The 15770-nt window shown below is 42.0% G+C and overlaps 1 protein-coding gene across 3 annotated transcripts in view; it reads left to right on the top strand.

Moving 5' to 3' along the window:
• Positions 1–15770, top strand: part of LOC105465631 (neutral cholesterol ester hydrolase 1) — an 89877-nt gene that overhangs the window by 62651 nt on the left and 11456 nt on the right. For all 3 annotated transcript variants that reach the window (XR_011619897.1, XM_011714167.3, XM_071091246.1), the window contains exons 2-3: positions 8001–8229; positions 10712–10781. Coding sequence is in view for 2 of the 3 variants with exons in the window: in XM_011714167.3 (XP_011712469.3) it covers positions 8001–8229; positions 10712–10781 (299 nt within the window). In the remaining variant the exon portion in view is untranslated. The remainder of the gene's footprint in view (positions 1–8000; positions 8230–10711; positions 10782–15770) is intronic.

Raw genomic sequence — 15770 nt, 5'->3', positions numbered from 1 at the left:
TTGATCAGAGTTGGGTTGGAATAGAGATCTAGCCCTTAGCAAGTGAAGGTATGTTTTCGACCTTGTATTCTAGTTGAGAATGGGAAAGGGGACTTTGATGCCTTGCAGGTTCTCTTTCTGTCCTTACTAGGTCAGCATGGTGGGCAAAGGGCTAAAGCGTGAACACTGCCCCATGACCAGAAACATCTGTTTGCCTTTCCCCAACCTTCTTTCCTTCTCCAGCCTTCTGATCATGTATCAAAGGGGAGGCAGGAGGCTGGGGAAGAACCAGTAGCACACTGATACTCCGTACACATAAATAAGTTAGCATCTGGTCAAGTTTCAACGTGAACCAACTACCTGGGTAGGGAGCCAGTGTGCCACCAGATTTTACTGTCTCATTCCACTGAGGCATAATGAGTATCCTTATTCCCCTTCCATCTCCTTAGGCAGAATTCTTCCCCTAGATCCTGGAATGGTTATGGAGGCAAGTTTTAAGACCTCTAGAACTGTTCTAGATTATTTCAGCTAACCAAGACAGGGTAATTTGCAGCCCATAAGGCCCTTAACACAATTCTGTGTGTTCCTGGATTTCCCAGCTACTTCTAAAGAGGTTTCAGGAAACTGTTACTTTCAGGTGACTTGAGTGAATTGGAATCTTTACTTCATTAACACTCAATTCACCTCTGTTGGTACTGTGTCCAGGCAGTCCCTTTGGACAGCCTCTGTCTTTTCTCTCCTAGGCTGGGTTCCATACCTCTACTTTAAGGTCCATCTCTTAATTGAACATTAAACATTAATATTTTAATTAAATTCTCATATTTTCATGCAGCTAAATAAATGGTCCGTGAGATTATAGATTTTTTTTTCTTATAATAGGCACAATTAGAGCAAAATATAAAGAGAATTAAAAAGCTGATGGACTGAATGAAATGACCGTAGTGGAAAAATTGGAGAGTCACTGACATAGAATACAAACCTTCAAATGTGAAGAACGAATTGGGTAGCGAGTTAGAATTGATGCTTAAGTATTGATGTTGCTGGCTCATGTTGAAACTTGACCAGATGCAAAGTCATTAATGTGTATGGGGTATCAGTGTGCTGCTGGTTCTTCCCTAGCTGCCTCCTTCCCCTTAAATATGACCATATAAATAAGCTTTTTAAAGATCACTTTTTTAACCTGCAACAATTTCAGTACTTGATAATCCATGTGGTACTAATAACAAATGTGCATAATAGGAAAAATGATAGTCTCAGCTTCCCTAGAAACACTGGAATATCTGTCGCTGGGCTCACTTTTTAACGCAATGATTTTCTGGAGCAGAGGTGTAGTATCGGTGATAACTGACTCAAAAGGGCTTCTTGGCCCGGCGCGGTGGCTCACGCCTGTAATCCCAGCACTTTGGGAGGCCGAGGCGGGCGGATCACGAGGTCAGGAGATCGAGACCATCCTGGCTAACACGGTGAAACCCCGTCTCTACTAAAAATACAAAAAATTAGCCGGGCGTGGTGGCGGGCGCCTGTAGTCCCAGCTACTGGGAGGCTGAGGCAGGAGAATGGCGTGAACCCGGGAGGTGGAGCTTGCGGTGAGCCGAGATCACGCCACCGCACTCCAGCCTGGGAGACAAAGTGAGACTCGTTCTCAAGAAAAAAAAAAAAAAAAAAAAAAAAAAAAGGGCTTCTTATGTGACAGGCACTGTTCCAGGTGCCTTAGTTTCCAGTCTTCACAACAACCTTTTGAGGTCATGTGTATAATTGCTTCCATTTTTGGATGGGAGATTGAGGTACAGAGAGGTTTGATCATTTGCCCGGGGGCCCAGTGCTGGTAAGTGAGGGAGCTTGGATTTTAGCCCAGGTGCTCTGGCTCTGGAGTCTATGCTGCTGACTTCTGTGCTACACATGCCTCCTTTAGATTGAGTCTGTTATTGCCATGCTCCTCTTGCCTCCATTTTGCTTGTATACCTTACCTACCCATAGGCGTTTGAGTTAAAACACTTTCCAGGCCACGTGCGGTGGCTCATGCCTGTAATCCCAGCACTTTGGGAGGCCCAGGCAGGAGGATCATAAGGTCAGGAGATTGAGACCATCCTAGCCAGCATAGTGAAACCTCGTCTCTACTAAAAATATAAAAATTAGCTGGGCATGGTGGCGTGGGCCTGTAATCCCACCTACTCGGGAGGCTGAGGCAGGAGAATCGCTTGAAACAGGGAGTCAGAGGTTGCAGTGAGCCAAGATCGCACCATCGCACTCCAGCCTGGTGACAGAGGGAGACTCCGTCTCAAAAAAAAAAAAAAAAAAAAAAAAGAAACAAACAAAAAAAGCCAAATAAACAAAAACAGAACAACAACAAAAACAAACCACTTTCCAATACTTGCACCTTAGTTCCAGCCCTTTTCCTTGTTAGCCATACCTATGATGGGGCATCCTCTAAGACCTAATTCAGGGCTAGACACCTTACTGGATTTCATCCCCAGACAGAGGTGATTCCTTTCTTCTCTGAGCTTGTGCAACCCTTTATCTAGGCCTTTCTTACCACTTACTGCTTAGCTAACTAGCATCAGCTATTCATTTGCAAGCCTTGGTTCTCCTCTATTACTGTAAGTTTCCGATGATTCTCTTTCTCCCCTACAAAGTTATCTGCCCATAGGATATACTTCACAATTTATATGTTGACTTAATCAAGACAGAACAACTCCATATATAAACATAACTAATTTATATATTCATAAGCAGAGCACAGTTTTGCTTGGTTTCCTTTGATTCTTGTTTGTCATTTGATCTTCAGCCATCAGACCTGGGTAGGGAGCCAGTGCCCCACTGTATTTCTTTGTCTGGTTCCACTGAGGCGTAACGAGTAACCTTTATCCCCTTCCATCTCATTAGGCAGAATTCTTCCCCTAGACGCTGGAATGGTTATGGAGACAAGTTTTAAGACCGCTAGCATTGCCCTAGCTTACTTTAGCCAAGATGGAATAATTTACAGCCCATTGCACTTAAAACTTGGCTTGCTTCTGTGTTCTCCTGGAGTTTCTCTGCTACTTCTAAAGAGGTTTCAGGAGACTGGGTGCAGTAGCTAACACCTGTAATCCCAACACTTTGGGAGGCCAAGATGGGTGGATCACTTCAGGTCAGGAGTTCAAGACCAGCCTAGGCAACATAGTGAAACCTGTATCTACTAAAAAAAAAAAAAAAACAAAAATTAGCCAGGTGTGGTGGTGGGCACCTATAATCTCAGCTATCTGTGAGGCTAAGGCAGGAGAATCGCTTCAACCAGGGAGGCAAAGGTTGCAGTGAGCCAAGATCATGCCACTGCTTTCCAGCATGGGCCACAGAGCGAGACTCCATCTCAAAAAAAAAAAAAAAAGAATATATATATACACACACATACACACACACACACATATATATGTATATATATGCGCACACACACACACACACATATATATATATAAGAAATAGAGGTTTCAGGAAACTTTGTTACTTCCAGAGTGTTACTTGTGTGAATCTGAATCTGATTTCATAAGCTCAAGGAAATATAACTTGATACATATTTTAAGGCTACATCCTTTAGGCAGAAACTTATTCCCAGTGAGTTTAGGAATTCCCACTCATCACTATTTTCTTTTAGGTTTTGCAGTGCTGAGGCATTGTGGTTTGGGGAAGCCATCTGGATATCACTCATCCTCACCCCACATCACTGTTCTACCTGATCCTTGGTGTTTGATCTTTACAGTTTGTCCTGAGATATCCTTTGTTCTTATCTGTAAGATAGTCGATCTTTCAGATCCATTAGATCTTTCAGATCATTTATATTCTTATTGAACTCTTGGGTACATACAATGGGCTGTGGAGAAAAGATAGATTGTCTTAGGTCCATCTGCAAGACATTCATGCAGAGCCTGCTACATTTATGCTTTCATTGGGCATGCAGAATCATTCTGTTTTTCCTTCACCAGCTGGAGCCTGGGGCTCTAAGGCCATTTGAGGCACTATCTTTCTAGACATACCTTGCATCTACTCTTCCCTAAGGTCTTGCCGCTTTCCAGGGTTCTGTCTGGGCATGAGGCACAGTCAGCTGCTTCAGATTCCACAGACCTATCTGGGAGTTGTTGCACCCCAGGGTTCTTTTTTCACTGGCTCCCAGATATTTATCCATACAGCCCTCACTTCATATCTGCAACATTTTCTCTTCCTCTCTTCTACCATCTAGCCTGGGAAATCACTTTCTATTCTAGGAGACTTATTCATCATGTAATCCTCTAAATCAATGCCTATTTTTTAAAAGATTCTCAGCCAGTCGCAGTGGCTCGTGCCTGTAATCCCAGCATTTTGGGAGGCTGAGGCAGGTGGATCACTTGAGGCCAGGAGTTTGAAAGCAGCCTGGCCAACGTGGCAAAACCCTGTATCTACTAAAAATACAAAATGTAACCAGAGGCGGTGGTGCATGCCTGTAATCCCAGCTACTTGGGAGGCTAAGACACAAGAATAGCTTGAACCTGGGAGGCAGAGGTTGCAGTGAGCCGACATCACGCCACTGCATTCCAGCCTGGGTAACAGAGTAAGACTCTATCTCAAAAACAAAAACAAAAAACAAACAAAAAAAGAAGATACAGGTTTTTAAAAATCCAAAGGAAGAAACTCACTCCTGTTTCTTTGCTTTTTTCTCATATCCCTTCAAAGAAGTAACAACTATAGAAAGGTGTGGCTACTGAATTTATTTTCTGGGCAGTATGGTAGGAGGGGAGTAATGTGAAGAGTTAAGGGAACGGTATTTGAGGGAAAAAAAAAAGTTAGATAATATTCACAAGTTTATCATTGATATCACATAGACATGCAAATGTTATCCCATACTGGATAGGGCTCAGAGCAGCTTCCATGGCCCACATTTATCTACACCAGCATTTCTAGGGCAATTCTGTAAGTCCTGCAGCCCCCTCAAGGTTTTAGAAATCCAGCTTCTATACTGGCTCCTTAATGTCTAGGCTTCTCTTCTCTTCTCTCTGTAAGCAAGATAGTAGTATTTACCTCACAGAATAGTAGCCAGAATTCAGCAACCTACCCTCGCACTCACTGTAGGCACTCAGGCAGTGATAGCTATTATTTATAATAGTAACAAGAAAAGTAATTAACAACAGGTTACTGTTCATATCCATTTTCAAGTTTTCAGACAGTCTCAATATTGGCTGTAGTATAATTCTAATTTATCAATACAATTGTAAATATTAGCACAGTCTTTCTTATAGCAGTTTTCTAAATTCTTTTTCTACTCATCCACCTACCCATTCATATTCCTGTCTTTTACACTGCATAAACAAATTGTCCCCCCCCCCCCTTTTTTTTTTTTTCGAGGCAGAGTCTCGCTCTGTCATCCAGGCTCGAGTGCAGTGGTACAATCTCGGCTCACTGCAACATCTGCCTCCTGGGTTCGAGTGATTCTCCTACTTCAGCCTCCCAAGTAGCTGGGATTACAGGCATGTGCCACCATGCCCAGCTAATTTTATTTTATTTTATTTTTTTGAGATGGAGTCGCACTCTGTCGCCCAGGCTGGAGTGCAGTGGTGCAATCTCGGCTCACTACAAGCTCTGCCTCCCTCCCGGGTTCAAGCCGTTCTCCTGCCTCAGCCTCCTGAGTAGCTGGGACTACAGGCACCCGCCACCACGCCCAGATAATTTTTTTGTGTGTATTTTTAGTAGAGTCAGGATTTCACCGTGTTAGCCAGGATGGTCTCTGTCTCCTGACCTCGTGATCCGCCCATCTCGGCCTCCCAAAGTGCTGGGATTACAGGCGTGAGCCACTGTGCCTGGCCCCAGCTAATTTTTATATTTTTAGTAGAGATGGGGTCTCACCATGTTGGCCAGGCTGGTCGCAAGCTCCCGACCTCAGATGATCTGCCTGCCTTGGCCTCCCATAGTGCTGAGATTATAGGCATGAGTCACTGCACCCAGCCAAATTGTCCCTTTTCTAATCAGCACTTCTACCCCCACACCACTGTGTTGCTATTGTAAACAATGCAGATGGTTTTTTAGGTATTCTGTGAATGCAAGCAAAACATAAGCTAATGTGGAGAGATGTTTCTGAAAAGGTATGAACACATTGAGTCAAAACTGCATGTACTCAAGCAGGCATTACATAAAGGAAACTCGAGGCGGGTTCTCTTGTAAAATGTACAGTCTTCTCATATCTGTCATATAAAGACAATTCACTTGTTTTACAGCTTCATATAGTTAAAGAAGCTCATATAATTTGTCTCAGATGTTTAAGAAAGTCTTCATTTAATTAAAAAGAAAAGTACAGTTGATAATATAACAGAGCCAGGTCTGCCATTTCTTTGTTCATATTTCATCGTTTCGTGCCGGTCAAACTACTTGTCCTGTGACAAGTGGAATGGAGCTTGCCTATTAATTGATAATGGTGTTAACAAGGGTTTATTATATCTACTCTAGAAACTTTGGAAATACAGTGATTCTTAGCTGTTCCCTGGCAGATCTCAATATTCTCTAAATTAGACTAACATTTTATCACAAAACTCGAATGGTGATTGTCTTCTTCCAATTTACCAAAGAACTTAAGTTGATGGTTAGAATCCTCTGTGCAGGTACATGTGTGCACACATACGTGCATGTACACGTGCATAAATTACTATCAAAACATGGACAGTTTTAACTTGTTAGTAAACTGGGCAGTTGATGTCAGGGCACATGTAGAAGTTGAATTTTCTTAATATTCATTTGCTCTGCTGCTGCTTATACTTGCCAGCAAATGATATTAAAAGAATTCCTGAAATAGCTGTTCATTGTTTGATTAATTGCCTCTTGTTCTTGTTTTTCATTAACACTTGCTAATGCTTTCTTAATATAGTGCTTTCTAACTCTTTTCATGACAGGAGATATATATATGTGTGTGTATATATATATACACACACAGTTATAATGTCTATATGGTACACTGGGGTAAAGGGCTCAGGAATTTGCCCAAAGGCTGAGGCAGTGAACACACAGGGACCCTCTTCAAGGTGTACTGTCGTGCCCTGTGCACAGCCAGAGAAGCTGTAAGGTGCCATATTGCAGACATCATATAGTCCTGATTTCTGCTAGCAACATTGTTTCTTTGATCTTATGATCATTAATCACCAGTGTTCTGTTTCATAGTCTACAAAAGAGCACTGTTAACTCTCCAGCTGTTCCCCTTCCTGATGAACTTGGGAAAGTGGAGAGAAGGGAATAAACTCAGAAGTGTCTTTGCTTGGTGGGTAAATTAGGTCTCCTTGCTGTGTTCCTTCTGCAACCAAATAACTTTCTGTGAACACTTAATGCAGAGCTTGATACCCTGAGGGTTCAGAAGGGAAGACACCATCAGGCAGTAGAGTCTTTGCTGCACATTTCTAAAAAGCTTCTGGTTATATCTGAGCTGATCTGCTTCTAAATGCCAGGGCCTCAGTTGACCATGTTTCTTCTTTCTCACACACTCCTTTCAAAAGGACAAGACACACTTAAAGATACAATTAAATATATTGAAGTTACAAAGCAATTTAAAGAAATTAAATAATGAGACACACTCAAATATATAAGTTACAAAGGAATTTAAAGAAATAGTAAATAGAAAATTTTCCTCTTATTTGCATTGAAATAAAATATATTATTTCTTCACTCCTAGTACGTTATTGGAACTGTGATATACTTACTTAGGAAAAAAAGGTACTGAATCCGGGAATTCAAACCTAATCTTAGGTTTGAGTCCCAGAACTACCACTTAAATGAAATGAGCAAGCATAGTTGTTTTCTAAGCCTTCTAAATAAAATGGGACTGATAATACCTGAGGAGATCTCGTGTATGAAAATATTTTGTCAACTCCAAAAGCAAAAGGTAAATACAATTGGTTTTTGTATTAAAAGGGCTCAATGAGCCCTCCAGTCCAGTGGAAGTTGCTTGTAGGAAATCAGACACTCGGTTGGTGAGGGCAGCTCTGGTGATGCCAAGTTGACATGCGCTCTCCCTCTTTATTTCCTCCCTCGCCCTGCAGAGTAACCTGATCCACTACCTGGGACTGAGCCATCACCTGCTGGCACTGAACTTTATCATTGTTTCTTTTGGCAAAAAAAGTGCATGGTCTTCTGCCCAAGTGAAGGTGACCGACACGGACTTTGATGGTGTAGAAGTCAGAGTGTTTGAAGGCCCTCCGAAGCCTGAAGAACCGCTGAAACGCAGTGTTGTTTATATCCACGGAGGAGGCTGGGCCTTGGCAAGTGCAAGTACGTCCTGGTCACCTTCAGATGGTTTGTTGTTCTGGTTGGCCTTGCGGGAGATGTGTAATTGAGTTTGGTTTTCTTAGTGGGAAAGAAGGGGACCATTTATCTTGGTTCCCCTGGATGGTCCCTGTTACTCCCTGTTACTCCTAATTTCAGCAAAATTATTACTAGTGCCCCCTTTTCACTCTCAAAAGGGTCCTGGTTTGGGTGATAAATTATATGGTTATCCTATGTAAAAGTTCTTTGCTTGTTGGTTTGTTTGTTAATTCAGGTAGACTGTTTTAAAATATTTCCTATGATCTAAATCACAGACTTATTGTGCAGTGCTGTTACAGCTTTCTGCACCAAAACAAGGTGAAGTTTCACCAGGCATGCATATGGGGAATTATCTGTGCCTCTTTTGCCAACTTGTGTTTTGAAGATATATTTCTATGAAATAGACCAGGTATTCCTTAATACACATGTTAATGTTTTATCTGCTTATGAAAGCAAAGGTTAAAATATAAAATGTATGCAACCATTCAAAGGAAACAATATTGCAAAGTTCAAGAATATTTTCTTTAGATTTGGATGATTTTCATGACTAGAACACATTCAAAATGGCAGGCAGCCAAATAGAGCCGCCCAGAAGAGAGCCTCCCAAGGCGGAAGTTGGGGCCTTGTCTTTGCTAATAATGGTCATAGAGCTACTTCCTCATCTTCAGTCCAGAGCTTTTGGCATCCCCTTAGTTTAAAAGCAATGACAACTTGTTTTGTTGATTTTATCATTATGTCATTTTTTTTTAAAGCAACAAAGGTCAAAAGGTATAACTTTTTCTAGTAATCTTATTTAATTCCATATCCATTGTTTTTTCTTTTATTCAGTGATTTTTTTTTTCACATTTTCAATAATTGTTCATGAGTATATAGGTTTGCCTGAGACCAAGGGGTTTGCTGGGCTGCAGATCTTTCAGTGCAAAAGCTCAAACAGTTGTGGGCAAGTCTGGACCACTGGTCCGTCTAAGGTATGCTCGGGTGTTGGGATACAAAAATGAATAAGAAGGAGTTTCTGCCTTCAAAGAGATTGAGTCTGTAGCATTGGACGCTTGCGAGGAGAAACACTGTACTGGAGGACAGGTAGTATGGGTGCCAGAAATGGGATGGATTACAAGAGTCAACCTGGCCTTTTCTGCATAATTTTGACTGATCACTTCTGCCCGAGGAGAACTTGAGCAGGTGGAGGTCACAGGTGTCTATGTAATTCTTAAACTTCTGATTCTAAGACTGCCTCGGTAACCCTGTAAATAAGGAAATATTTGTCTCTCAGTTGGCACAATATAGATCTCAATTTACTGAGAGCAACTAAGGATTTGAGACAGAGTGTTGCTCTGTCGCTCAGGCTGGAGTGCAGTGGCGCGATCTCGGCTCACTGCAAGCTCTACCTCCTGGGTTCACACCATTCTCCTGCCTCAGCATCCCAAGTAGCTGGGACTACAGGCGCCTGTCACCACTCCCGGCTAATTTTTTGCATTTTTAGTAGAGACGGGGTTTCACTGTGTTAGCCAGGATGGTCTCAGTCTCCTGACCTTGTGATCTGCCAGCCTCAGCCTCCCGAAGTGCTGGGATTACAGGCGTGAGCCACCGCGCCCAGCAGGATTAAATTCTTACATATTAAATTGGTTCTGTTACTGCAGACCTTTGGATCCTCTAAGAAATGCTAAGACTTCTCTAAAATTCTGGTTTTTAATGTGTTCATTTAAAGAGAATACCATATTCTTCAAACCGATCACTTTATTAAACTGCAGCAAATGAAGTGTTAAAAAAGCAAAACATTTTTTAATTGGTTTATTATTTTTAGTCATAAGATCTCACTCTGTCACCCAGGCCAGAGTACAGTGGCACTATCACAGCTCATTGTAACGTCAAACCCTTGGGCTCAAGTTCCTCAGCCTCCCAAGCAGCTGGGACTGCAGGCGTGCACCACTATGCCTGGCTAATTTAAAAACATTTTTTAATAGAGGCAGCATCTGGCTATGTTGCTCAGACTGGTCTCAAACTTCTGACCCTAAGTGATCTCCTTCCTTAGCCTCCTGAAGTGCTATTACAGGCCTGAGCCACCACTCCCAGCCTAAAATTGCATGATTCTAAGGAAGAGACTGCTTATTTGCTGTGATTTTTTAGAAAGGTATATACATTTGAAGAGCTATAAAATCAGGATCAATTTGGTGCATTTCATATAGTCCATTATGAAATAAATATTTAGATGGTAATATATTCAAAACTAAACTATGCATTTCCTGTTATTTATAGTAGTTGCATGTTATTAGAAATCAGATTTAATTTTTCACATGTACATGTAACTCTTATCACTTGTTCACATTTGGTTTTTATTATTTGTTTTCAGTATTAGCTCCAAGCCTAAAAACAATTAACACTTAGCAGAATTTAAGAGTGAACAGTATTAAATGACCTGTTTTGTAATAATTGTTCCCTTTGTGTCTTTTAGAAATCAGGTATTATGATGAGCTGTGTACAGCAATGGCTGAGGAATTGAATGCTGTCATTGTCTCCATTGAGTAAGTAATTAATGCTAGTCATAGAAAACTTTTCTTATGAAGGAATTCTAGATAACTTTGTTTAGTTATCTAGAATTACTTTGTTACTTTGTTTTACAAGTGATAAAGTATAAAATAAAGGTCTCGAGTTGGCAAAGTGATTTGCCCAAAATCACACTCAGCATAATCAGAAAAATGATTTCTGATATAACAAAATTTATTGAACTAGCTTTATAACACTTCAAATTACCTTTTCACATTTAGTTCTGAAAACTTCTGAAAAAAGGATTAACTAAAAACCTAGAGAAGTATGCAATCAGTTACCTGCAACATATAAGTTTAATACTAACTTTTTAAATCTAAAAAGTAGTAAGGATTTTAAGAGAATCTCTTTTACAGCCAAGAGTTGAAAAAATTACTCTCTTAGAGTCAGGTTCTGTGACTTGGACTTTGGGAATAGAAATATGTGTTCAACAAATTTTTTTGGTGTAGTTAGTAGTAATAGTAGTAATATTAATGTTTTGAGTTGTCTCTATCAGTCCTGTATAAGCCACTTTTCTGGGCAACTAAGAAGAAAGTGAATAATAATTATAACAATTATGATGATAATAATAAAACACAAAAATCACGCTGTCTTTTTTGTGCCAGGCACTGTGCGAATGCCTTTGCACATGTGTCTCTTCTACTTTAGGTCTTTGTTTAGATACCATCCTCTCAGCCAAGCCTTTTGTATGACAAGCCTTTGTAAGATTGCAACCCACATTTCTCTGTTTCATTTCTCTCCGAAGCTATCATCAATATCCAACAAATCACATATTTGACTTATTACATGTTTATTGTAATAAGTGGAAATAGACAATATGAATTTTATAAAGGCAAACATTTCAGGATTGTTGTTTGTTTTGTTTATTGCTGAATCTTTAGTGCCTGGAAATATTCCTGGCATATGGTGAGCATTCAGTAAATATGGAATGAACGAATGAAGCATCTTCATTCTCATATAAAACATCCAAGATATTTTGATATCTTTTTCATAAGTGAGGAAATTGAGACCCAAGAAGCTAAGTAATGTGCATAAGGCCAGATAGCTAGCTCGTCACATAGATGGGGTAGGGGAGTAAGTGAGATAGTTCCCGAGGTCTCTGGACCTTTCTGATCCAGTTTCAAGCCACTGTTGAAGGAAGCTTATAATGCTGAGTGGCAGGGCCATGACATCAACCACTTTTCCTTGCCCCAGGCTCATTCAGTTCTCCTCTTCCCTCTGCCTCTCTGTCAGCTGCTCTCCTGTTCATGGTGCATCACCTCCTTGCTCCTACTCCAGATTTAAGCAGATCTGTTCTGCAGTCTCTTGGAAGGGACTGCTCAGAGTCACTGAGACAGTTCTGACCATGTGGACAAAAGCCCTAGAGCCACCTAAAAGCTCTAGAGTCACCCAAAAGCCCTAGAGTCACCCAAAAGCCCTAGAGTCCAGATAGCTGGAGCCAAATCTGCTGAGGAAGCAGCCACCGCACCTGGGCCTTTCCGGACTCTCCTTGAGGCCTCCCAGATTACTCAAGTGTTGTCAGTGCAGTTTGGTAATACAGGAACCTTCAAGGAAGTGATTTGGGCAGCTGGCCTGGGCAGCTGGCCAGAGGAAAGCACAGGGGATGTTTAAGCAGACAAGGCCGTACAGCTTGATGTTGAGGAACAAGCTTCAGGGGCCGTTCAGTTGGTTTCTTGTGTAGCCCCAGCTCCTTGCAGGGCTGAGAAAAGGAGAGAAGCTGGGCCTGTTTCAGTTGGCATCATGCGGATTTTCCATTCACCACAGGGCTTACCCTCTGGGGTTCAATATCACTATTTGGCCACATGCCCTAAACCGTTCCTCCATTCCCTTCTCCCCTTATCAGCATCTGTCTCAAGTAAAATGGGTATTGTCAGGCTTATCATAAGACACAGAAGAATAAGACATGTTTAAGAAGATTTTTTTTGAAAAGGGCTAAAATTTAGAAGGAATTGCTTTGATTTTAACTTTGCAGTGTTCTTAATCTTTACAACGTGGTATCCAGATGGGAGACATCAGCGTACGGCAGTCAAGTTCCATCACTCATGACTGTGACCTCAAGCAGGTCACTTAAACTCATGTGCAAAATGGGGTTGAGAACCCTTCCTGTATGTTTAGAATGTGAGCTACTGGGAAAAGAGCGAGGTATGGTGGTGCACCTTACTTGGGAGGCTGAGGTACAAGGATTACTTGAGCCCAGGAGTTTGAGTCCAGCGTAGGCAACATAGACCCTATTTTTCAAAAAACAAAGCAAAGCCTGGGCGTGGTGCTCATGCCTGTAATCCCAGCACTTTGGGAGGCCACCTGAGGTTGGGAGTTTGAGACCAGCCTGATCAACATGGAGAAACCCCGTCTCTACTAAAAATACAAAATTAGCTGGGCATGGTGGTGCATGCCTGTAATCCCAGCTACTCGGGAGGCTGAGGTAGGAGAATCGCTTGAACCCAGGAGGTGGAGGTTGCGGTGAGCCGAGATCGCGCCATTGCACTCCAGCCTGGGCAACAAGAGCGAAACTTGGTCTCAAAAACAAAACAAAACAAAACAAACAAACAAAAAAAGCAAAAACAAAAGAATGTGAACTCCTGGAAACAGAAATCACGTCTTCCTTCCTTTGCATCTCCAGAACCCAGTGCAAGGCTTGGAGTGTGCATGCTAGGTAAATGCATGCTGAGTTGGGATAATGACTGCAGAGAGTTGTCACGAGAATCATTTTAGACAATTGATATAAAAGGGGTTCAGATATTCAAAAGCACTAGATGAGTCTGGAGGATTATTGCTCTATCTAGCCTATAGAATGAAAGGGTCAACTTACACATTTATTTATCAGCATGTTTGGAACTCACAGTACTTTTTTTTTTTTTTTTCTGGAGAAATAGTGAGATAGTAATCCTTGTCAGGATTCAGGCTTACCCAAGGACACTTTATAACCTATGCTGTAGTTGAGGTACAGCCAACATTATATGATCATGATGTTTCTCTTGGAAACGATGTTCAGGCCAGATGTAGTGGCTCACACCTGTAATCCCAACACATTGGGAGGCTGAGGCAGGTGGATCACTTGAGTCCGGGAGTTCAATACCAGCCTGGGCAATATAGCAAAACCCCATCTCTACAAAAAAGTTAAAAAACAATTAGCCAGGCATGGTGGTACATGCCTGTAGTCCCAGCTACTCGGGAGGCTGAGTTGGAAAGATTGCTTGAGCATGGGAGGTCAAGGCTGCAGTGAGCTGAGATTGCACCACTGCACTCTAGCCTAGGTGACAGAGCAAGACCCTGTCTCAAAAAAAAAGCAAAGTATGTTCAGAGCTGGATCTCAGTGGCTCACTTCTTTCTTCTTTCTTTTATTCCATAAATATTTATTGGATTCCTGTTTTGTGTCAGTTACTGTGTTAAATTCTGGTGACATAACAATGTAAGAATGACTTAATTCCTGCCATAGAGTTTATGATCTAGAAGAAAAAGACCTTGAATAAGTAATGTTAAAAGTGTGATAAGTGATGGGAAGTAGAAGGGCAAGTAGTAATAGAGGCATCTAACAGGCAAGATCTTACCTCATTTAAAGGGTCAGAAATGGTGTCTTAAAGAAAGTGATGCTTGGATCAAACCCCTAAGGATGAGCAGAACCTCATTAGAGAAGTGGATTGGTCATGGAAGACCAAAGTGGTGTAATAAGAGGGCTTGAGAGGTGAGGGAGGAGGCAGAGAGCAGTGAGGGAATGAAATGTGAGAGAAGACAGATGGAGGGACAACTGAGGAAAACAGAAGTAAGGGTGGATGTTTCTGAGAGTCTTTAGGAGGACGGTGGACCCTTGGTTCTCCTGGACCTCCACCTTCTAGAAGAGAGGCTGTCTAGAGCCAGCAGTTCCTTGCCTTGAGGCCCTCTAGAGTGGGTAGTGGTGTCATGGCTTTGCTATTCTTTCATGTGGATTGTGGCATTGGGGAAGGTTCTTATCTGAGGAAGCTGGTGGGCAGGAGTTCCAGCAGCCTTGGTAATGTAATCACCTCATATGAGCACCAGGAGTTGGGACTCCATGATTCATGTCACTCATGCTGGCACAAGGGTCTGGAGACAGACCAAATAACCAATAGGTAAAGTCCTTGAGTTACAAAAACTAGGTAAAAGCCATGCCTACTACTCAGCAGCTTCTACAACGCTATGCTATTTTTACATATTAATTGCACAATAAGTATTTGTTAAATACATTACAATGTTTATCTTATATCTAAGGTACGCAGGTGTATCCTCATTTATATAATCTAGAAAGGCCTTATTTTATATTCACAAACTTTGGTGCAGTTTAACTATAATTGAGTACCTTTTTACCTCTAGTTTATTTATTTTTTATTTATTTATTTTTGAGACAGAGTCTCACTGTGTTGCCCAGGGTGGAGTGCAGTGGTGCAGTTTTGGAGAAACAATCATTCATCCACATTCCTTCCCCTCGAGCACAATTTTATTATATGTCTCTTCAATGGAAAGGAAGCTTCTGGGTGGGATGCAGTGGCTCATACCCGTAATTCCAGCACTTAGGGAGGCAGAGGTGGGAGGATCGCTTATGGTCCAGAGCTTGAGGCTGCAGTGAGCTATGATGATGTCACTGCACTCAAGCCTGGGTGACAGAGCAAGACTGTCCCTTAAAGGGGGCAGGGGGCTGGGCGCAGTGGCTCACACCTGCAATTCCAGCACTTTGGGAGGCTGAGGTGGGGGATCACGAGGTCAGGAGAGTGAGACCATCCTGGCTAACACGGTGAAACCCCATCTCTACTAAAAATACAAAAAATTAGCTGGGTGTGGTGGTGGGCACCTATAGTCCCAGCTACTTGGGAGGCTGAGGCGGGAGAATGGTGTGAACCCAGGAGGCGGAACTTGCAGTGAGCCGAGATTGCGCCACTGCTCTCCAGCCTGGGCAACAGAGTGAGACTCCATCTCAAAAAAATAAAAAATAAAAATAAAAATAAAGGGGGCAGGGA

This window comes from Macaca nemestrina, chromosome 2, assembly GCF_043159975.1.
Source record: "Macaca nemestrina isolate mMacNem1 chromosome 2, mMacNem.hap1, whole genome shotgun sequence".
In the NCBI taxonomy this organism is placed as follows: domain Eukaryota; kingdom Metazoa; phylum Chordata; class Mammalia; order Primates; family Cercopithecidae; genus Macaca; species Macaca nemestrina.
Note: the sequence above shows the minus strand (reverse complement) of the source record. Positions and strands in the feature narration are given on the sequence as shown.